General features: G+C 41.7%; 1 protein-coding gene across 1 annotated transcript; it reads left to right on the top strand.

The window, feature by feature from the left end:
- The first annotated feature begins 124 nt into the window (after nucleotides 1-124).
- Nucleotides 125-22,493, top strand: glrbb (glycine receptor, beta b). Its single transcript, XM_061079918.1, has 9 exons — nucleotides 125-258; nucleotides 3,044-3,150; nucleotides 4,924-4,991; nucleotides 10,014-10,240; nucleotides 11,405-11,487; nucleotides 11,967-12,107; nucleotides 14,821-14,973; nucleotides 18,612-18,904; nucleotides 22,197-22,493. Exons 1-9 carry the CDS (start codon nucleotides 137-139, stop codon nucleotides 22,491-22,493), a joined length of 1,491 nt encoding a protein of 496 aa, XP_060935901.1. The 5' UTR covers nucleotides 125-136.
- The last annotated feature ends 2,413 nt before the right edge of the window (nucleotides 22,494-24,906 follow it).

Consider the following 24,906-nt stretch of genomic DNA (forward strand, 5'->3'; position numbering starts at 1 on the left):
GCAAAAGCTGTCTGATGTCACGGAGAACATGATGAAACAATTCACTTTGGGTTAAAGTCTGAGTAGTTTTAAGTGCATTGGCTCCTCTTTGTTTGAAATGTTTGTTTGCTCCTCCGCAGGCTCAACGCACATCAGAATGGGCGTCGCCAGGCTCGTGGTCTTCCTCCTGGTGCTCTCGCTTTGCCTGGAGGGAGCTGATGCCAAAGAGAAAGGAACGAAGAGGGGGAAAACCAAGGGGAAGCAGGTGTACTGTCCATCGTAAGTACTGTGGTTATCACCAACATGGGCTGTATCCATATACCCAACACTGAATGGTTTGCAGAGGGGCGTGGGTCTGACGTCAGAGTGGTGTCAGTTCGGCGAGTTGTAGTCTTTATATCTGAATTGAGGAAATAATCAACTGGGTTATTACGTCAATTTAGGTGCCACTTTAATTTGGGTTGGTGTGTCACAGGCTCCCGCTGCCATCTTTCCATCAAGTAAACCCAGGCTTGTGTGTCTGTTTTCCTTCATACTCTCCTGACGCAGGCATCAATCCAATAATCAGTACATGATGAAGTGCATCTGCGGCTACGCACAGACTCATCTGCATGGGAGCGGCGTCACATACTGATCCTTACTTTGATTTCAGACGGCGGCAGAAAGATCCTCTGTGCTTGACCTTCAGAACACTCGGGAAAACGCTGGGATATTTGCACACAACTTCAAAACTTAATGAATTCAAGAGCTTCGATGTTGAAAAGAATGAAAAAAACAGCAATGTTACTGCCGTGCAAATGGGAAATGTCGTGACGCCACTCATAACCAACGTTGGTACCGGTACATGTCTCCTTACATGTCCTGACTTGCCTTTAGCAGAGTGCATTGTCTCTATGCATTGCAGAGCTGCACCCTCTCCTCCCTCTAAACTCTAACAAATGTCTCGACTTTGAAACTCGTTTGATGTCGTCCCAGTATTGGCAAGTCTAAGCTGTGTGACATATTCCGTGTTGCGTGCTGCGGATGCCTTTGTGGATGAAGGAACCACTTGGTTCCAGTTTAGCTGTTGTGCTTGAGGTTGTCAGAAAGGTCTGTTAAGAGAGAGAGAGAGAGGGTGGGGGAAAAAAGAAGGTTTAGCGGATGGGAATTATGTTTTTCACTTTGATCAGGGAACCGCAGAACATGCGCGCACTGTGCCGCATTCCTGTGGAGCACTTTAGCTCATCCTCAGAGCATGATAAGGTTTACATAATGATATATAAAGTGCTTTGAGGAGGGGAAATTCTTTGGCAGGAGAAGTCATTGCCACCCACAAAGGAGGCTTTCTGTTTCTCCTTTCTCTGCTGCCAGATCCTCTTCTCCTCTTTCCCCGTCTCTCTCCATCCCTTTGTTTTTTTTTCACCAGTCAACCTCCAAAACACAAATGATGTTTGACTGAACGTGTTTGAAAAACAACACTGTACGTTACGGTGTTAATTTTCAGTAGACGGCTTGGTTTTTATTTTCAAAAGGGGAAATTTCGCTTTGGTCTCAACAAAAAGTGGAAATATACTGTGATGTAAACTCTTCGCCACCCACATGGCAGATTAATTGACGCTGGCGGGGCGATGATATCCGGAGGTATTTAAAAATAGCAACAGTGTATGTTTCAGTACCTTCACGCACATTGTGTACACATATACACTGAAAGGCCTAAACAGCACCACTGTCTGTGTGGTAAAAGACACAGGAGATGACAAAACTTCTTGTTAACAACATAATTTGTCAAATAAATAAACAGACCAAGAATCCTAATCGAAGATAATCTCACGTCATGTTCCAGCTTCTGCTTAAAAGGGCAAATCAGAAAAACAGATGAAGGCACAAATGAGCTGGAGTTGCAGGATTTTTAGTTTTATATTAGTAACTAATAGATGTTTTTAATGTTTGCCAATATTGTTCAGATAATAACAAATTAGAATATCTAACATTTTTGTTATTGTGTCAAAATTAAAAAACTTTACAACAGAGGCTGCTTCACTAGTTAGAGAGCTAACAGGCGCCCTGCATACAGTGCCGCAGGTTTGATTCCTACGAGGCCCTTTAAGGCTAGGGGTTGCTCGTTCTCTCTTCCCATTTCTAAATTAATACTAAAAACCATTCATAAACATTACATAAACAAATCTTACTGTAAGGTTTAATGGCGTAAAAAGTTGAATACGAAATAGCAAACATTACCATCCACACAAATGCTGATCTTATTTCTGTGAGCATGTTAGCTTGTTAGCATGATAGCATTATGTCTTTGCTCAAATCACCCTATGCTTACAGTCTTGTCAAAATGCTAGTAGGCTATGATTCTATAGTTAGGAAAACTGATCTGGGGCCCCAAGCTGGGAAGGGGACCCTGAGAATGACTAATTACATTAGTTCACAGCAACAACCATTTTGTGAGAATCCCCTTTAAGATCATGAGACTGCAATGACACCATGGCTGGAAACCCCCCCGAGGCCCCATGCCACTTACTTTCTGCCAAAAGCTTCATCATGTTGGAGGTTTGATCCAAGAGTAAATTGAGGGGTTCGGTTCGGGTCAATGTCGGGCCCCATTTCTGCCTGGGCCCCCCCCCCGCCCAAGTCCCTTTGAAAAGCTCTGGTGTATAGTTTTGTTAGAAATGTGAGGCTTGATGACTTTCTACTTCTGTGTATCCCCCTTTTTATGCATCTGCAGTGTTACTTGAAGTATAAAAAATACAACAGAATAAACAAATGAAAAAAAATATTTATATGAGCGTACTGGAAAGATGAAAAATTATTCTCCGTCAACCTGTGTGACCAGGATCTGGAAACATCTGAAAATAGCACCACATCACTTTTCTAAACACTCCTGCACTCTAACAATACCTGGGTGGTCCAGATCTTAAAAGCTAATTTAATCCCTAAACTGGTAGCGCTCTCAGGCTACAGTTTAATCAAGGAGTACACAGAGCAGCTCGCTGTGAATCTGTGGCGTTCATCTGCCAGGAATTTGACCTGTTAATGTGATCGTGCCTACAGTTGCCTCGCCGTCTCTTTTTGTTTGCAGACAGCTGTCATCCGAGGATCTGGCCCGAGTCCCTGAGAACTCCACCAGTAACATCTTGAACAGGTTACTGATCACCTACGATCCCAGAATCAGGCCCAACTTCAAAGGCAAGTCTCTCCCAGTCTTCATCTATCTCTGTCGATTTTTTAATTTACTGTTTTTGTCGAGCTGCCGTCACAGTAATTAAAGAAACCAGTACATCATGAACTCATTCCTCTGGACTTCTCCTCAGTATCCTGCGCTGGAACAAGTGTTTGAAAACTATAAATGGTGCTTTTGACATTCGTGAAGATGTATTTACTGCAAATAATTTCATGTAGTACAGCACTAAAGCAGTGAGGGAATATTATCCTGTGTTTGGTATTGATCTGTTAGTTTAGACTGACTGTATATAAAGATGGACGTTGTGGCAGCTCTCCAAAAGTGAAGCCCAAGCATCTCAATCGCCCCCTGGTGGCTGGCTCTAGTACAGGTCGTAAATCCTGCCTTCTCCATGTTAGGGGATCGGACATGGACCAAACTAAAAAGTCATGTACACATCAAATAATTGTTCACTCATAGATAGTTTCTGTTATTTTTGGTAGTAGTTATCACACTGGTGTTATATTTGGTTTTAATTACTTATTTTAAGCTATTAAGATGGGGTAACATGTCATGATTGACAGCTGAGACTGACTTGTGATTGGTTGGTTGATCGATGGCTCCCTCCTCTATCGCTACTGTGCAGACTCCAAATGCACAAGATGGCGTCATTTATATCTGGACTACTTTGGCTTCATTGTAGGTAGTGGGAGGCAGTGGAGACCATCTTTATAAACCAGTCTATGGTTTCGACAGTCAGAGAAAACATCAGTTTGAATCTTTGACTTTTCGGTTCAGGAAACCACTGTAAATTGATCCACCAATTGAGATGAATTGAAAACACTTAAATTCATGAGTATGATGTTATTCCTTCTTTAATGTGCCAAGCGTCCATCTTTACAGTTTATAAACTGGGCTCTTAACATCACACTAAAGGGTGAACGCTGGGCTTCAGTCTCTCAGTAAAATCAGCCATAAAAACCACTCGGTGACGGGTCGGGCTTCAGGTGGCTCCTCAGATAGTTTCCGTCCTCCGGCTCTTGGCAGCGGGAGCCGTATCTGGGACTCGGTGTTTGATGTGTTGTGGGCAGAATGAGCTCCCTGCCCGGCTGCCTGCGACGGGTCCAGCGGCCAAACATCTGCTCTTGATTTTAGGGTGGGCTGAGAGCTTCCCGTCCATTAACATCCATGTCATAATCTCCCAAATTACATCCTAAACTGTGTCTTGTGCATTACTTGGGCCGGGGCCTATAAAATGTGGAACCGCTTTTATGGGCCGTATAGAGACTTTCAAGAAGCATCACGAGGGTTTGCCGAACATCAATTAGTTTTTCGCGGATGCTGTCACGTATCGGAGGTGAGAGCTTTACGGCATCTGCATATTATGTACATTCATTTTCACAAATTGCCCGATGGAGTTTAAACTCGTGAAAGTCCTGAGCCTCCAGTAAACACCTCAAAGGAAAGAACATTATTCAAAGCAGCGCGAGCAGTCTGCATTCGTCAAGGCTTGTATTAGTTTATGCGAAGGGCTGAGTGGAGAGGGATGCCACTATAAATGTTTACAGCGTTAGCTTAGAGGAGGAGTGCGATCCTCCTGGGAGGGCGTTTGTTATTACTTTGCCGTGTTGATAAAGTCTTTCACAAATCCTGATCGGTCACACGATCCTGTTCAATCAACGGGAACAATGTGTATTGATGTAAAAACAAAGAGGTACATGGAAACACACTGACACTCACTTGTGAGCTGTAAACACGCAGATGATGTGAATCACTCCTCTCACTCCTCTTCAATCCAGGGATCCCCGTGGAAGACAGAGTCAACATCTTCATCAACAGCTTCGGCTCCATCCAGGAGACGACCATGGTAAGAAGCCACTTTATCCCACTTCCCTGACAGGATTGATGATCAATACTTCTGCCAATCACAGGCAGCGGTCCGCGGAAGTTTTAGGAGGAACACGTGAGCATGTTCTCTAGAAGGTATCGGGCCGTTTAGCAGTGAATTATTATGAAGACTGTGGGGTTTCACGCCTCATTTATCTGATGGCTTAATTGCTGATAGAGAGATGCAGTTTTAATGCTAATGAACAGAGTGAACACAAGGACTTGTGATCACTAATGAAAAGGAGGAACATTTCTTAAGGTTTCATTTTAAAGCTGAGGGGCCAATAAACACTCAATAAATAACCTATATTAAATCTAATCTTGAAGTATTAATAAATCTTTTATCGTCAATTTCAGTGCATTGTTTTTACCTCCACCAAGGAAGTTATATCTTCACCCCTGTGTGTTTGTTTGCTGCTTGGTTTGTTAATAAGCAAGATAAAAGTAAAACAACTGAAAGGATTTGCTTGAAATTTGGTGGAAGGATGAGTCAGGCAAGTACCTATTAAATTAAATTGGTCTGAATCTGGATCAAGGTGCAGATCCAGGATTTTTGTTTAAACTTTCTTTAAAATGGAGAGATTTTTCATCATTTTCCCAGCGAACAATTCATGGACCCTGATTAAATCAGGCATATTCAGGGGACTGATATCTATGAGTGTGTGATATCTGGTCCAGCTTTATTGGATTTAAGGAGACCATTAAAGGCCCTGCTGGAGGCATGCACCATTTTTGTAATTGTCCCTAGTTGTGTGCTGTAATTTTCAGAATACAATTAACAAATAATTCAATCAAGACAAAGATATCAGTCCCTTAAATATGCCTGAATGTTTCATGCATGATTTTGGGGGAAATCTGGCCACAAGAAAGTGATGAAAGAATTCTTTGATCCACCCCAACATGTATCGGATACTTTTGTGGCCAATATCACATCCTGCCACCAAGTTTCATGGAAATCCATCGAGTAGTTTTTGTGTTATCTTGCTGACAAACACACCAGCTAACAAAGAAAAGGACAGAACCATAACCTCCTTGGTGGACGTAGGTACAAATATAAAGACTGAAAAGAAAAATCTAATATTAAAAGAACTTCCACTTCTTTTACTTTGTGAAAGCAGCAGGATGGTTTGGTCAGTTACTTTCCAGACAGAGAGGACTGTCATTTTCTGAAAGGAACCAGACAATGTGCATGCTCTCCAAAACAGCACCAGACAAGAACAGCAGGCCAACATGTGGCACACTTGGTTCTTACTTTCAAAAACCTGACATTTTTCAAGAGCAGGACGCCTCTGTCCTCACGGGGACACAGAGGGGATTTATGAACTTTTTCCCTCAGTGTCCTGTTGCAGCAGGTCTGGACAGTGTCTCCGTCCAGACCAGTGATCAATCTCTGCTAATTTAATTTCATGAGGAGTGACACTCTGAGCGCAGCCCCAGCTCCCAGGCTGGATCCTGGAATCGGATCTGGGTTCAGATCTACTGTGGAAATATTTCTTTTGGCTGCAGATCAGAAAAGTGTGTTCATCCGTAATATCTTCCAGGGAAGTTTCACTCTGGGACACGCAGAGAGCAAGACTGCAAAGAATGCAATGTACAGAGGTGTGTGAGGTGGATTGTGAGGAGATGTAAGAGACGAAATAGGAGTAAATCAAGGAGAACAAAGAGAAAGAAAGGAAGAAAATACAAGATAAAGCTAAGGTAAAAAAGAAACGGTGAAGAAGAAGAATGACGTGAGAGACCATGAACACAAAGAGAGAGAGACAGAAAGAGTATGATGAGTATTACTTCAACAGACTGAGATTTCTAGAATAAAGTCATAATATTACAAGATTAAAGTTGTGTCATTCAAGGGAGAAATCTGAAGATCAGTCTGCTGCCTGCGTTAAAATGGGGAATATGAGGCATCTTGTTAAGTTTTACTTTTGTAGAAGTTTGACAAGTAACAATTTATAAGGAGTTAAAGTCAAAGACACTGACTTGAAGGAAATTGCTTCTTAGTGGAGGAGGAAATGAGAATCTTTCAATACGTGTAATTCAGAGAGTGTCATAGTTTCAAAATGCTATTGGTTCAGGATTTTGGATCCGGAAGAAGTTAAACTCCGGCGAGTACAGGTTCTCCGTGCTGTTATTTCATTATTTCCTAGAAAACTTTATTCTCATTAAATTACGACTTTTCTCTCATAATACAACATTTCTCTTTTTGTAATATTACTGCTTTTTTCTCTTGTAATATCACAAGGGTCTTTTCAATTACGACTTTATTCTCGTAATATTACGATGTTTTCTTTCAATGTTCCAACTTTCTATATGTAATATTATAGGTTTCATTATTTTAAGATTACGAGTTTAGTCTCAAAATCATAATTTTTCTTCCATCTGGCTCTAATACTTAAAGAGAAGATTTAAAATAAGAGACAGGGATGAGAAATGTTGACAGAGCAGAAGAACGTTGGAGGAAGAAGAATCAGACATGAAAAAAATAGTTGAAGGCTTAAAATAAAAGGAAAACAGAGAAAAGTCAAGAGAACAAGAAGCGAGAAGAATGAAGCCAGAAGGTGGAAAGAGATATAACATCAGGACAGAAGAAGTAAAAGCCAAGTGAGACGGAGACAGAGAGAAGAAGAACTCCCAGATGGCCACTTCTCCTGTCCCCTCTTCCCCCCTGGGACGCCTGACAAAAGATAGACAGAGAAGGAGAGTGACAAAGGTTTATGAAGAAACAGAAGAGACAGCCGGTCACCTCCTCGCCTAATTCATCACTCTGTGGGGTCTCCGGTCCCAGGGAACCTCTCTCATCATTTACACCTCCCTGGGCCAAACTGCGCCACATGTCCTCTGTAGTTAACACATCTGCTTTCACTTTATGATTCGCCAGGAGACGACGACTAATCTGATACCGCAACATTGAATGAATCGTGCTTGTGTAAGTTTGTGTGCGTGTGTTTCTTTCTTAGCGCTGCTCAGTTTGAGTTTTCCTCGTTGACTACACAGCTTGTGTTAAATCTCTCTGGGATCGAACGCAGCACTGGCAGCTTGATGGCGAGCCAGAGGCACGATGTATTTCCTTGTCTGGTTTCTCCGGTTGGGGAAGGTGTGGGAATTGGCTGCTGTCCCTGACAGACAGAGGCGAGCCAGCAGGAGCTGCTCGGGCTGTCGCTCCAGGGCCAGTTGGACACTGAATTTAGTTTGTATAGAAACACACAGACACACACAAAAAACCCTCTACTTGCAGGGACATAAAATACATTTTATGTTACTGCTACATCACTTGGACTGATGCAGCACCTCTTCTAAACCTGCCTGAATCAGTGTTATCTGGCCGTTGGTTATTCTGTTTGGGGCTTTTTATTTGTGAAACTTCGAACGTGACCTGCGGCAAGAAAAGAAAAGAACCGGCTGTAAGATTCCGCTCACCTGTTTACTCAAAGTTTAGTAAATCTCGACTCCACGAGTGACCTTTAACTATTGCGACAACAACCAACCACCAGGGGGCGACCATGACGATTTGCCTTCACTCACAGATTCCTGCGTTGATTTTTGTCGTAGTGGTCAAAGATGGAACTGCAGGTCACATGACACCCTCGGCCTCAAACACGTCCACGACAGAAGCAGCAAAGACGACTAACAAACAAATAACAGTTTGACTCATCAGTTTTATCAAAGCCCCAAACGGATCCTGACGGAGCATCAGCAGTAAACTAAACTCAGCTGGAGACAATGGAACCAATAAAGGTCACATTGGACACATTATCCACTGTTTACCACATGGTATACCACTGTGGTTTAATGAGATGAATTTTGTCATTGAATTTGAATCCAAAAGGGAAAAATAAGATCTTACATGTGTGTATTCCAGTCCAATTATTTCCTTTGTGGTAATAATTGCCTCTGTGTATATGTACTCTGTGCTAATGGTTAGTGACAGTGGTGGGAGGACGGGTGGTCCTAGCACACAGCTGTTGTACATTTCTACCACCAGTTTCACGAATTTCAACGAAAACACCATCAGAAAATAGAGAAAACTGTGTCTTTTATAATTTATTGCTAATGGATTTATTGAGAGGAGACAAATGAGAAAACCTTCCTGCTCAAAAAAATATATTTTTTAAAGTTGAGTCACTTTTAATGTCAGAATTGCATTGGCCCTGAAAGCTCAACAGACAAAACACAGCCGAGCTGAGTCATTGATTTGACAACACATGCAGGGAAAATACTTGACTCAATACAACACAACCAAATAGACCAAAAGCTGCAGATACACACAAAACAACCAAATAGACAAAAAGCTGCTGTTACAAACAACACAACCAAATAGACAAGAAGCTGCAGATACAAACAACACAACCAAATAGACAAGAAGCTGCAGGTACCTACAACACAACCAAATAGACAACTGTGAGGCAAATACTCAATGGATGGACCCACACACGCGCACACACACAGATGGTATTTTGGTGGCTTTGTTTGACATATCATCCATCTTCACATTCAGCAGTAGAAGTCCTTCCCGGCACCTGGTCCCAGATCAGCTTGAGGGCCGCGGACAAGGCTGCCACAAAAAAAATGAAACACTCCCGAAGCGTCGCTGAGTGAAACGTTCCTTTCAACAACAACCTGGAAATTTCACTAATAAGCTCACTAATGAGGGATTTGCTGTATCAGGTGTTGCCGTGTTGGTAACATTTGACCCTGTGGAGGTTCTTCTATGTCGACTGGTTCTAAAATAGACGTTGTCAGTTTATTTTTCATCGCAGCTGTGAAATTTCACTCTGCACTTTGAAGAGGTGACGTTGACATGAGAAAATATGGTTTGTCACTGACGTCAAAAGTGTTAAAAGAAGGACAACGTGTCCACCTGTCATCACAAGTGACGGTTTGAACCAGGAAATAGATAAATAGCCTGTGAGTCAGGTGGTAGCTAGGTGTTTGTCTTCTGGTAATTGATCACTTTGAACATGTCTCTATGTCTCTAACCTCGCTCGTCTCGTCTGGAACCCGACAGGATTACAGGGTAAACATCTTCCTGCGGCAGCGCTGGAACGACCCCCGGCTGAAGCTTCCTCAGGACTTCAAGTCGGATTCGCTCACCGTAGATCCCAAGATGTTCAAGTGTCTCTGGAAGCCCGACCTGTTCTTCGCCAACGAGAAGAGCGCCAACTTCCACGACGTCACCCAGGAGAACATTCTCCTCTTCATCTTCCGTAATGGAGACGTCCTCATCAGTATGAGGTATCGTTGTCTTCTCCCTTAAAATATTGTTGGTTAATTACAGGCTACACTTGTATGACCATTGTCAGCTTAAAAATATGTTGGCAGATTTGATGTGTCCCTTTGCCATTGATTGGTAAGAGCAACACAAACTCTGAGTGGAGCCTATATATCTGCCAAGGCCCAACAGTTCCCCTAAAATCAATCTAGCTTCACTTAATTGCACAAACACATAGATATTAATCCTCTGAACGTGTCTGTGTCTGCATTTATCAACCAAGATCCATGAATTCCCTGGGAAATTGGTGAAAATGTAAAAAAAAATTAAAATCACATGCTATTTAACAATGGAGATCTGCACCAAAATTGAATTTCTGCAGATTCATTGAGTAGTTTTTGTGTAATTCTGCTGACAAACAAACAAACGAATGAACTAAACAAACAGAGGGTGAAAACATAACCTCCATGGTGGAGGTAATAACCCCTCCACCTATAAACAACATCAGATATAACAATAACATATTGTTATTCTTGATAAATGGAGCATCAGGCAAAACAAAATGGCAATGAACTGCTTTTAATCACAACACGTACAAGTGTTTTTCTCCAAATGTGGCTCTAAATATCTGTGTAAACAAAAATTATATAATTCAAGAGATAATTGCGTCAGACAATTACACAGGGACACAGAAGTTATAATGTAATATTTGTTTGTTTGTGTTCTCATTGCCCTGCAAATCTGCACTGATAATTACTTCATAGTCCTGTGTGCTTTGTTCCAGTGAGTCAGAGTGAGCTTCTTTTTTTTTATTTACCATCTTTTCCTTGATTTGTCTTATTGGTTTTGTTTCTGGGTCGATAAGGATTATGGCTGTGAGATTGAAATCTCTAAAGATAATGAGACTGTTGACAAGCTCGCGGAAAACAATTTCCGAGGGGGCTCAATGCAAACTGGCTGGGCCTCCACGTACAGTCGGTTATGTCATCTCCTGAGATAATTACTGAAATCTGTCTGCGAATTCAGAGCAATACATATCCTGTTTTTAGCACCACTCAAAAAAGAGGACGTCAGGGTAAACCCTTTAAATCTTGTGAGATCTCAACATAACACATAACAAGTACTAGACACTTAATCGGAGCATTAATGAAAATACTAAAATCTGTCTTTTCTTCACCGTCCTCCAGGTTGTCTGTCACCTTGTCCTGTCCACTGGACCTGACACTGTTCCCCATGGACACACAGAGGTGTAAAATGCAACTAGAAAGCTGTGAGTCTTCTCATATCATCACCTTAACTCATCCACCTCAGCCAACACATCTGCTGGCTGCTCTTTGGGGGGGAGTTTTTATTTGTGTTTTTTTTCGATAAAATAGCTGTTTGAGAGTAAACGAGATCTTTTTTCCTTGTGTTCAGAAGTCAATTCCAACAGTGATCACTTTGAGAAGAGGAATAAATCATCATATTTTAAGGTCTCAGAGCTAATTGAGCTTGACTGTTGTTGTTACATCTTGTTTACAAAGCAGTTTAGAGCTAAATACGTAAAATAACTTCAAACAATTTTCCCTCGAAGGCCGAACCCAGCTGCTACGATTGATATCAGTCTACGCTTGTGTGCAGATTATGGACGTTACATTTAATACTGTGATCGTATGTGTCTGTAGATCCCAACATGTAACGTGTACATCTACATCTTGTTAATGTCTATGCTGGCTGACTTTTTGTGTTCTCTGCACATCTTTCCTCAAGTCGGCTACACGACGGACGACCTGCAGTTCATGTGGCAGACGGGAGACCCTGTGCAAATGGACGCCATCGCTCTGCCGCAGTTTGACATCAGACAAGAGGACATTGATTACGGGAACTGCACCAAATTCTATGAAGGAACAGGTACTGTCCTTTTTTCTTTCGTAGTTTAGATTGTAGATGTGTGTAGATTTGCCTAAAGGCTCATTTATGCTGCTTTTACGTAGGAAAAGGGATAAAACAGTTTCAAACAACGTAACCGTCACTGCCGCCGCACTTCGCTGCATCCTTTACGTTGGCATGGTCGTAAAGCAATACAGCCACTAGAGGGCAATGAAGAGTCAAGTGTTTGTGACTACAACAAACATGGCGACGGTCGAGGAGGTTTTGAGAAGTTCCGTCGACCATTCTTGAAATTTCTTCCTCTGTCTTGTAGTTGTCTTACTTGAACTACTGGCTACAGTGCCCCCTATGATTTTTGGTGGTACTGCTCTGTTTCAGCCGTACTTTGAGCACAAATGAGCCTTTAGCCAGTTCTCTTGATTAAATTGGAAGCAGAGTGACATATTTTAAACCTCTAAACTTACTTATTCCATCATCTCAGTTAACCACAATCGCCCGCAACATTTTTGACTTCAGTGCTGTTCATCATTTGGGCTTTTTCTTTCATCCGTTCGTTAATTATTCTCTTTTTGTTCAGCTCAAAGCTGCGAGTGTCTTCGGCCCCGAAAGTATCTTCATGTTTCCGTCTCATCCACTGATTGTCATTAAGTTTGTGTTTCTGCTCCTCTAAGTGCATTTTGTTTGTCATGACAACTTGACAACTGCCCCACAGGTTGACTTTCAGCACAATAACAACTAATTATTTCATTGTGATCTTGGTCTGGGATTTACTGCTAGTTGGAGATTTTCCTTGCGTCGTGTTTTTTAGAGGGAATGTTTTGCTCCGTGTTGCAGCAAGTGGTGTAATTGGTTCCCAGTCAATGACATCACAAAGTAAAGACTTTGGAATTCTATAATAAGATTTTCCTCGGAGAGCAGTGTTGTTTCTCTGTATGATCATACAAGCAGCTAAAATACCCCAAGTGACCTCAGTTGATCCCACAGATAATAGGAGTTAGACCTATAGACCTTTAAAGTGGAAGGCTCGTGTTTACCGTTTGTGAGAGAAATAGATTTTTACGTTCCTCATTTTCTGAAAGTTTACAATTTGTAATGTGTCTGCAAAGAATTTCCAAAACAGCAGATGTTTTTCTTGATTGTTAAGCTATGTTTATATAAATTTTGGTCTTATTGGATTTTTCTTTGTCTGAGGAAAATGTTTCAATTCCCAAAAGTGTCATATTATGCAAACTGCCTGCTTGCCTGCTTGCTGAATTGTTCGCCCATTGCTTCTTCATATTTCCGTTGCAGAGCAGACGTTTTCAACCTTTTAAACACAGCATACCTTGAAGAATAAAAGTTGTGAGTTTTATTTTAAGTGCCGGTGGAGGTAGCAATGTTGGGTAGCCTTCACACAGGTAATTTGCCAGGATGCTGGCACGGCTAAGGGGAGAGAAGACAGAATATTCCTTTGGTGAAAACAGCAGAAAAATAAGTGTAAAGGTCCTGATACTGTGCCACGCAGGTATCCAGACCGCTGTGAGTACAAAACGTCATTTGCGATTAAATAGAAAAGCCAACAGAGCTGGTGCGACCGGTGAGGCACACTGCTGGCAATGAGTCAGCCTTTCGACGGGTTGCCATGACAACCTGGCCTGGCACAAAGCTCGCCTCTGTGTTCGAGGCTGCTCCGCGACATAGGCCGGCCCTTATATGCTGTATAAAGCTCACCCTAGTTAAATATTACTTTAGCCCATCCACTCTACCGTCCCCATTGGACCCAACATGCAGCCTCAAAGAGCTAAAACCAGCACTGCAGTGGGAGGTCGGATGTGTATGGATGCTAATTCCATACTGGTTTAATCCCAGCTCATGGAAACCATACTTCTGCCGAGATGGACTGGTTGAAATTGATCATTTATGATTTGCAGGTCATTCTGCGCTACTGAAATAGTATGTGTCTCTTGTGTAATCGACATGTTGCAAATTGAAAAGCTGCTTTTGGGTTTGCTGCCCTCAAACAGGTCGTAGCTGATACAAAGTTTGCTGAAACGATGTCAAAGACCTTCTGCCCATTGACCTCTTTCTTTCCCCTTCTGGGTTCTGTGGTGCTAATGGTGCACACAGCTGAGCTCTGCATTGTGCTCGGGCAAAAGGAGCCAGATCAGACACAGACCTCACCCTGGCATCGACATTTTCCTCTAAACGCTTAATGTGAGTTTAATCGACCAAGTCAGGACAGGGCCATTACTCTCACCTGCCCCCGTTCCAGTTCAGGGGCTGGGAGCTCACACTCAGGTTCACGTTTGTGGACTAAGTTTTAATATGCTGGAACATCTGAGTTGACTAAAATAGCACGATGCTGCGTTCATGTCGTATAACTCCGACTGTTGTGATGATGAGAAGCTAATTTAAAGACATCCGCCATCTGTAGTTTTGAGATTTGGGGGATTTATAGTGTCCACTTGGTGGAACCATAAAATGACTTATTAACAATCAACAATTATGTGATTGGAGATAATGAACTATTCATGAACTGCCATTTTCACATAACAGCTCTAAGTTGTAATGAATGGAGGTTTTTGTGTTCTTCCCGTGCCTTCAGTTGCCATGGAGACCAACCTTCTTGAGTGGTGTCCTTTTAATCGACTGAGCCTCTGAACTAGACATCAGTAGGACTTCATGTCTCCCTCCAATTTTTTGAATTTGAACCGTCATTCTGTCTTGTTTGACCTTTCTCTCCTTCCTCACGCAGGGTACTACACGTGTGTAGAAGTCATCTTCACCCTACGGCGACAAGTGGGCTTCTACATGATGGGAGTGTACGCCCCCACGCTGCTCATCGTGGTCCTCTCCTGGCTTTCCTTCTGGATCAACCCCGACGCCAGCGCTGCCAGGGTCCCACTGGGTATGGATTATCTATAGATCACTTACACCCGTCTCCCACTGACACCAATACTAAAGAAGATCTGTAAATATCCCCTGTGTCTGGGTTGCAGGAGTGGGTGAGAGTGTGTATGTTGTTGAGGTAATTAGATGTGAAAACTCGGTCGTAAAAGAAAAAGGACACAGAGAAAAGACTGGTCGTTAAAAAAAAAAAAAAGATTTCTGTGTTTTTAGGGATCACTGACATTATAGCCCCCAATTATCTCCATCATGACATCATCAATCACTTTGACACCACGAAGGACTTTATCTATCAAGCGTTGTGCTGTGTCCAGTGTTGGTCTGTGTGCGATAAATCACTGGATGTCGTGTTAATTGACAGATGGGACCCACAGCTGTGGTGAAGTTGGTGCAAATTTGTAGTGTTAAGATTCAAGATTCAAGATTCAAGATTTTTATTGTCAAATGCACAGTGATAACATGAAGCAGTCACTGTCAATGAAAAACTTGGGTCACAGGCTCTCTTTAAGCAATGCTCAGTAATTTTAACCCAAAAAAAAAAAAAAAATAGAAATAGTATAAAATAGAATAAAAAAGAATATCAAAAATTTAAAATAGAAAATAAAATATATATATCTAAATATATATCTTTACAGATGAAGAGAAAAATGTGCGTATGTTTATGTGCCATAGCTGCACTTATATAAATAAATATAATATATGGTCACTGGAGAGATCAAGATTCAACGAAATGGGCACATCTTTGTTAGATCATGTATCTAAATGTCTACAATTCTAACTTCAGCTTTAACTTTTTGAACCAAGATTTGAAAACAGATGATGTAAAAGGACAAGTAGAGTTTCTGGGTGTTGAGGAGGAGGATTGTTCAGGAGACACTGGGCCGGCTAACGAGGAACACTGATCCCTATTAACCCGGTTAATGAAGGGTTGTGCTGAGTCCCACGAGGAGCTCGGCCCTTTTTCCAAACCAGGGAAGCACTCGACGTCTGTGGCCTGAAGAAAGTTCGGCTAGATTAGCAGCCTGTTAGCCCGAGCCCCCGAGGGGGACGGGAGAATGTCTCAGCACCGGTAGTGTCTCATTTAGTTTGTGTTTTTCTTCTCTCACTGAATAAATCACAGCTCGACAAGAACCACAGGAGCGATCTCTAGTGTTTCTCTTTCCTCAGTGCTGGTTGTTGGCTCGCCTTGAGTTTCAGGAATCCCTGCTTGATGGACAGAAACTCACAGACTCTGCTTCATTTAATCTACTTTCCTCAGTGTTGACTTTTCTTCACCTCATTAAAAGTTACATTTTTCTCATCACATCGTCATTGTGTCGCCAATTAAGGTACCGAATGCATGAATGAGCAGAATAAAAGCCTGGCTTCAGTCGATGTTCACATTGCTAAATCACATTTGCAAACCCAGACGAACCGTTAAACATAGATACACAGAAATAATGGTGTTATGTTTACTTCTCAAAAACACAAGATTGCTTCGATCTAATTATTGTAAAATCCTGCAATTGTCATCTAGAAAAAATATATTTTAAGGGACTGACAAAGTGTTTGTGGCTTCAACCTCTATTTCGAATATATTGTCTTTGTTTTATACATATTTATCTTTCCCATATACACTGCAGGCCAGAATTTGTTGTTTTAAGCTGCACTTTACCTCTGACACACCCTCTTTTATGATTGTGTGTGTGTGTAAAATGTCAGTGTCACCAACATGTAGCATCACACAAGCCCATCTGTGTGTGCAGGGCTGCATGAATAAGAACATCCATTGTTATCCCTCTCCAGTCGTCAACTCCCTCCTTTTCTCCATCCTCCCTCCAGTTGTTTGTCACCAATTTCATCCCATCATCACTCCAGCTCCACCTGGAAGCCTCCTCTGACTCCTCTTTAAATGGGATCAGCGCAGGTCAGTCATCACCCAGGTGTGGGACCACTCTCATTTATTGCTCCCAGTGTCCCAGTGTGTCTCTGTGTGTTTAAATGTGTCTGTGTGTTAGCACAAGTGTGTTTGTGTGTGTTTCATGTACACGCATCTTGTGATTTTCAAGTTACCACAGCTTGTCTTTCTTTCAGGGGACTGGGAGAAAGGCAGTAGTTTACAATGACATTACAGGAATAGATGTTCATCTTCTTTCTGTCTTATGTGAGAAGCAGATTTATTTTGTACACAAAAAGCTGAATATGTCACAGACAAAACAAGGTAAACAAAGCTATCTCCGTATTCCTCTGTTTTTCTCTTAGGGATAAAAGGTGGATTTCGACAGTGCTCTTTTTTCTGACTTTATTTAAATCCTCTGAGGAGGAATTGTTTGATTTAGACGTCCTGAACCTTGTATGAACTCAAGTGACTGTCACGGAGGCAAAACCCATCGGCCGCTCTAACACGTTTATTGTCTCTTAGAAGAAGCGCTATATGAGAAAAAAGGGGAGTGAAGCCCCTCGTTGGCGGTTAGAAGACACTCTTAAGAGTTGTTGTAATTATTTCTGCTGCAGCCTGAGACAAGTGCTGCTGTGCAGATGGGATCTCTAACCTGTAATCCTGTTGGCTAGCACAGCTAAAAACAATTTCAAATTACTCTGTCATTAGAGGCTTTCCGAGCTCTCGGAGATGTCCTAATAAACGGGGTAAGGGGACAGTCACACGTCCTGATTGTGGTTATGGTTTCAGAGGCTTTGTGGGGATGCTGGGACGTGAACTCGCTCAGTATTTTGTGCATTGAAGAGGAAATGCATCAGTTTATTCTTTCAGGATGAGGTGGATCTTATAATTTCCCAGTGGAAGCAAACATCCAGGCAGGAGAAATGTCTTTTAACCAAAACAAGTCTATAGCAACAAATACAGAATAGTGCTGGATGATAATACAACATCAATGTGATATCATTTTCATCCACAGCTATATAACAAAAGTACAGAATATATCAATATAATGCTCATGCTGTGAATAGTGAGAAGGTTTAACACATAATTGATTGACCTCAGATGAGTTACGTGTTTCGCTGTTTATCAAGTGTTTGTCATTCTCTGCTTATGAAAGGAATTCAAAACTACCTTCTTTCAAATCTGTCTTTTTCATTCAAAGAAACAACAAAGTGACATTTATTGCAATAATTATCAATATCCACTGATATGAATATATTTATCTTCAAGGACCAACAAATTAAATGCAATTGTTGTTTTACTTATTATTTGATCGGACACTTCAGGCAAAGACCTGTTAAGGATATTAAAATAACATTTTGTAAGAAAAGCATAAAGTGCCATGTGGTATAACAAACTACAAACTACAGTGACAGTAGAGAATACATCACTGCCAAGGAAAAACAATATCCTTTATATGTTTCCATACATTTCTGAGAAATTGGCTATTTGATCTAATCCAAAATGTATTTGGTTCTTCCAATAAACCATCGTTTCAACAAGTTCGGGACAAATCAGTTCAGAAAAAATTCTCGAGTATATTTCTACTGACAAATAAAAAATGGGTGGAAATAAAACCTCCTGAGCATTGATAAAAATACTGAAATCACAGTAGTGGAAACATTGACTTGGTCACAGTGGAAAACTTTTTTTCGGTTTTACATCCAACTGTCTCTCCCTCTGCTGATTGACAAGGTCACTTCTCCTCTTTCTTTCTCCAGGGATCCTCTCCGTCCTCTCGCTGTCCTCTGAGTGCACCTCCCTGGCGCAGGAGCTTCCCAAAGTGTCCTACGTCAAGGCCATAGACGTCTGGCTCATCGCCTGCCTGCTGTTCGGCTTCGCCTCGCTGGTGGAGTACGCCGTGGTTCAAGTGATGCTCAACAGCCCGAAGCGCATCGAGGCCGAGAAGCTCAAGATGGCGTCCAAGGAGAAGGCGGAGGGAAAGAGCCCAGCTGCCAAGAACAACACGGTCAATGGGACCGGAGGGACGCCGCTTCATGTCAGCACCCTGCATGTCAGTGGATACGGTTTGATAACTTTAGTGTGTGTGTGTGTCTGTGTGTGAGGTTTGTATGTGTTTGTTGTGTATCTTAACCATCAAGACACCAGACAACCAGTTATTTCTAGTGGTCGTGCTAGTGTCGATAACCATTGAGAGTAAAGACCCAGCATCTGCATTCATATACTGTACAGATAGCTGCAAATAGAGATGAGTAAATATTGGCGGCTGCCCCCAGAGGCTATTTCGTCATTAGACAATAACCGATCAATAACTGAGCCTGTGACTCCATCGAACAGCTAAAGCAAGGTGGTGACTATCGTGTCAAAACTCAAAACATATCAATCCTAAATGTAAATGGTCAGTCCCATCAACATAGTTATTGTTTCACTGGAGCACTGACACTCTCCTCTATCTATTTATATATATACGGATATTTACCTTGTGTTGAAAACCTTTGAACAAACAGGCACAACCCTGATTAATAGCAGGGCAGGAAACCAAAGCAAAAACAATCAAGGTTTCCTTCAGAATAAAAGTATAAATTACCATTTAATTTGACTCGCATCAAATTAGATTTTTCCCTTGTGCGAATATCGAGTCTTGTGTGAACGTACTTGATTTGAATAACGATTACATCCGTAGTCAGAGTACACAGCCTCTTGGGTATTGATGCTGCGTTTAATTACATTGCGATGATCGAGCTCTTACTCCTGGATGCTGTGTGTGTTTTTGAGCCTCTGCTCATGCACATGTTTCTAAGTAAAACTTACCACAAGCTAAAAAACAGCCCAATGTCAAAATGCATATTCCAGATCCGACTATATGACAGTGAGGCTCAAAGATCTAATCTATACAAAACAGGGATTTCCAGTCCTCAGTGTGTCTCACTCACACAGCTCAGTCAGAGCAGTGCGTTGAGCTGCTCCTCCAGTCGGACGCCTAATTGAAATGAATTTACCTCTGCGTTCCTCCGGACCACGTTCGGTTTGAGAGGATTACATCGTTCCGTTGAGGTTTAATAGGTTTTCTTGTCAAAGCCAAATCAAAATAATGAATCTTTAATGAGCTTAATGACTTCAGTGGCTGTGATTAGATCCCGTTCACCCTGCAGGCTTTCAGGGAAGTAGATGAAACGGATAAAACATTACACTAGATCCTTGTGCATGATGTTTGTTCATAAGCACCGGTTGTATAGCAGAGGATTTAAAGGCCAGTGAAGGGAGAGCAGCCATATTAGGTTGTGTTTCAGAGTAAATCTGCTTTTGGCTGCTAACATTTTCCTCCTAAAATAACAGTGTGTGTGATTTATCTGTGTCTGAGCTTCAGGATCAAACAGCTCGTTTTGAATAATCCCACACAGCATAATTCTAAATCTCAGTTTAGCAGCTTGAATGTGATGTCAATGAAATGAATGTATTTAATGTGTTTAGTTTGGTTCATGTCCCATCCACTAAAATGGAGGAGGCAGGAGATGTATTACTTATACTGCAACCAGCCACCAAGAGGCACTAGAGATGACTTGCTCTCATCTTTGGGAGCTGTCATATCTTCTGTCTTCATACTCAGCCTATATGGATATAACATGGATGTGAGCAGGGCCACACTTTGCCCTGTAGTAGATAATGTAGTCGTCTGTATGTAGGTTTACAGCCTCAGGCTTATAAAACATTATTTGTCTTGTCAGATAAACCAACAGTTTATGTTGTTTACAAGCTACTTTCATTATTTTTTAAAGTACATTTTGAACGAGTATTTGGCCAAATCTCAAAACTCAACAGACAGAGGGATTAAAAACTGATTTATAGTGAATTACTGGCTGTGGTTCAAAAAGAGCTCATTCAGCAGTGGCTGCTTTGGCCGTCTGTTGTCGTGGTCTGTGTATAAATACATCTCTATATAGTATATACAGTGCAGTATATATATATGTAAATATATATATATATACAGGATATATATGTACAGTAGATACTGTGGCTTCAGGATGGAGTCAGACCAATTCATTTTCTACCTAATATATTGTGTTTAAGGTTTAGTTTTAAAATGATTAAATTGCTCTGTCAATCTACACAATTAAATGTTGCATATTTGATTAAAGAAAGAATAGTTGAAAGATATTATAATAGATATCAAAAATAATATAAAAATTACATAAGTATTCATAGTCAATCAGTCAGTGGCTAGGTATCTCCTGTTTTATGACATGATCCTTGACATGCAGTATTGTTACAAGATACCTAGGAAATACACGACAAAAAACCTCATAAGAACATACCTTTATTGTTATTAACAAAGAAGAAGAGATCAAACATTAGTTTGTGATTCAGCAGTTCCTTATTCCTACATTATCAGGCCTTTACCATCTGGCAGCTCACAGTGAGCACAGCTTGAGAGGAGATGCAGGAGGAATTAAAACAGAGCAAACAGCCAAATCCAGGTGAACAGAGCTCGTAGAGACTTTTCATTTCTGCCAAAGACACGTCTACAAATCCCTGAATTATGAGTCTGAAGACTTTTTGAAAATGAGAGAGACCCTAAATCCCGTCCCAGTGTCAGCTGGGACTAGCTCACACCCCCACGACCCTATAGCATAAGCAGTATAGATAATGGATGGATGGATTATGGGACAATAGAACCTGCAGTGAAGGGACCTGAATACTTTCTGGAGCAGCTGTAGATGCATCACTATACCTGTGGGAGAGACAGAGATAGTCAACGGATGTGATTTGAGTTTCCAGAAATAAATGCCAACATCTCGGTTCTATTCTGAGATACAGGATCGTATTGTTTTACCATTTAAAAGAGCTTCAGCTCATTTAAAGATGCAGAATGTATGAACTGCGATGATGGTCTGACTTTTCTATTTCATGTAGATGCAAAGAAGGAGACTAAAAGAGGAATAGCTGGGCCTGCATTTGCATTTTCCAGTTTTTATTTAGCATCATTTCTTACAGTAGTCATTTATAGTCAACGTCATTTGTCAGTTTGTAGTTGTTTTGAATGGAGCAACCACAAAGTTAAAATCTGCTGCATGTAATCACCATTTTGTTGAGGAAGGACTGATGTTTGCATGTGTGAGTGGAAGTGTCCATGATAGTGTCAGTCTCCTGCTCAGTCATCAGTTCTAATCCACTTTGGTCCCGTTACACTGCCTCGGGTGCAGCCAGCAGCAGCGTCAGTCTGTTAGTACGACTTCATCTCTGCTCATATGTTGCTCACAGATAAATGCACTTTGACAGGAAGTGATGCACAAATCAACAGCCAATCCCGTTTCCCCTCCCTTTCTGTTTTGTTTCCTCGCTCCCAGGTGGCGGAGACGCGCTGCAAGAAGGTGTGCACCTCCAAGTCGGACCTCCGCACCAACGACTTCAGCATCGTGGGCTCGCTCCCGCGGGACTTTGAGCTGTCGAACTTTGACTGCTACGGGAAGCCCATAGACATCAGCTCTGCTCGCGCCAAAGCCCTGGCCAAGCACCACAAGAAACTCCCTCCCCCGAAACCCGTCATCCCCTCCGCGGCCAAACGAGTCGACCTGTACTCCCGAGCCCTCTTCCCCTTCTCCTTCCTCTTCTTTAACGTGATTTACTGGTCCGTTTACTTGTGATTGCCTTTAAATCATGTTCTATTATCACTCCTTCACTTCACCCTCCCACCCGCGTTCTTTATCGATTACATTACGATTACAAAAAAGGAGTTGGAATCCAAAAATGGACTTTGAGAAATGTGCATCTTGCCCATTCAAAACGATTTGCAGAGAAGAAAGATGAATCATCTATTAATTACTATTGTTATATTTATCTTCACGTAAAATATCTATGTTCAACAAAGATTATAACCTTTCTTTACCTTACATAGATATATAACATCTTGTTCGGAAATACTTTACTCATTGATAACGGCACTAAAATGGTCAAAACAGGATTAACGGTAACACTGTTGTGATGAATGGCGCGTCGACAAATCCACTAAGATTCATTCCTTAACGACCAAGACGAACAAGCACAGATCTATAGAAGAGCATTTGTAAATAGCTGCTGGATTTCTTTTGCACTGCAAGTTGAATAAGTTGCAGAATTTTATTTCAAGCTTCGGTGCAAAGTGTATTAAATTTGTAATTACGGTGCATGGTTTCAAAAAAATTGCATGTAAATGGAGATCTTATTTAAATATATATATAAATATTATGTATTTATTAGAGTTTATTATTCTATGATTTGCTCTCGAGAAGAAAAATGGATACGTGAAACACTCTTGTTCCTGTCTAGATGGTCATGTGACACTGCCACTCCTTCTACAAAATGTAGCGTCCGTTGTCTCCCCCACTGTAACGTGTGTGTGTATAAATGGGTCACTAGTGATTGTGACCGTGTGTTTGTGTTTGTAAGCAACGAAAAATAAACAATCTAACAACTTTTCACCTTTTGCAGTGTGTGTGTGTGTTTTTTTTGGGCTGTAGGTCGACATGTATCTCACACATCACACACAACTACACAGCTGTTTCCTCCACTGAGGCTAAAACCAAACATCTATTATTCATACAAACCTGCTTGGAAAATGACCCCGGACAGTTAGTGTGAGACTTCCCATATGAAATCAGTCTGCGGCCTAATGAAGCAGGACAGACGATGACCTCATGTCACAACAACAGAGTCTTATTAATGAGGCTTGAGGCGAAATGGCTCTCATGTATAGGAGGGGAGATTGTCATTGCTTTTCTGGATTTTTCTTTTTTAAGCTCAACATCAGAAAAACAAGATATTTCAATTTTAATTCTCTCTGTGGCTGCCATGGTTACAGACAGTGGAGGGGAAGTGTTTTGCTGTCACTATAAAAAAACAGCCGGAGACATGGCTACTGAGACGAGACCCAGATGGAACGGATGAGGCATGCACGATTAGGAGGAACCCGTTTTCCTCAAGTCATGGAAAATACATTGATTTGCAGTTGATATCGACTGTTAAAGGAGGGTCAGCTCAGCCGGGCCTGAATGATTCTGCACCGCAGTGCCCCCCGATGGACGAGTCTATATTTGTTGAATGTGTTAAGGAAAATAAAATGCTCTCCAGGGTGGAAAAAACAGATGGAGCAGCAAGTTGTGTGGAAATTAAGATGATGACACTGCCAGGGGAAGAAAGCCAATTTCTGCTTCATGCTAAATCCCATATGCACAGAAAAGGTTTGATGCAGAAATCACATTTTTATAGTGAAAATGCATAAAACTCTTTATTTCAACACCCTTAAGAAGATAGATGTAGATTTAGAAAACAGGAGATATCAGGAAAACGATGCAAGCAAACACGTGTAACGAGTAAATTCAGTGCACTACTGTTAATGCAATTGAAAACTTAATCTTGTCAATGTTGTGTTTGCATGTGCGCTGATGTGTGCACGCTCCACGCCCACAGCCCAGCACCCTGCGACTTGCACAGTGCAGTAACCTATATCACACAGGGTGCTCTCTAATCCGACATGACCTCTCACCAGGCAACCGCCCGGGCCACCAGCAGAACCACCGTGACAGTCAGGCAATGATTAGTGCAGGAGCGGTGGGGGAGGAGAGGCCACTGGGTTTATCGGAAGCTCGTTTACTGTGAACAAGGCTTTTTTCGTGCATCGGCGTTGTGCTTTCCCAACCTCGCCCAAGAAATGAATAAACACATTTTCTCAGCCAAAATAATAAGTATTGCAACCGCGACTTGTGTTGGTATCGTCATTTGAAATTGTGTTCTGTCAAATTGTCTTATGATAGAGTCAGAGTGTTGTTTTAGTGAAGTAAAACCACATCTCACCTTCCATCAGTAGCTACTCACAGTTGCAGTCCAGTGACCTCTGCTCTCTGGTTTGTTTGTTCGCTCGCTCTCGTATTTGTACAGTGTCACGAGGCAATTTCAGAGGTTTTATCTGAAACCTCAGACATAATGGACTATTTTCCCCGAGTGCCAGCGTGGATTTGAGGTCAGCCACAATTTCCATGTCCCTCAGAGACAGCGCGGCTTGTTTGGTGGCGGATTTTTGAA

Source organism: Limanda limanda, chromosome 10 (assembly GCF_963576545.1).
Source record: "Limanda limanda chromosome 10, fLimLim1.1, whole genome shotgun sequence".
NCBI lineage: Eukaryota > Metazoa > Chordata > Actinopteri > Pleuronectiformes > Pleuronectidae > Limanda > Limanda limanda.

Bases quoted from the DNA above. Each gene is read 5' to 3' on its own strand.
- glrbb (XM_061079918.1), top strand. From the start codon at position 137: ATGGGCGTCGCCAGGCTCGTGGTCTTCCTCCTGGTGCTCTCGCTTTGC. The intron at 4,992-10,013 runs GTAAGAAGCCAC...GGAACCCGACAG, and splicing joins CCATCCAGGAGACGACCATG to GATTACAGGGTAAACATCTT. The intron at 18,905-22,196 runs GTCAGTGGATAC...CCTCGCTCCCAG, and splicing joins TTCATGTCAGCACCCTGCAT to GTGGCGGAGACGCGCTGCAA.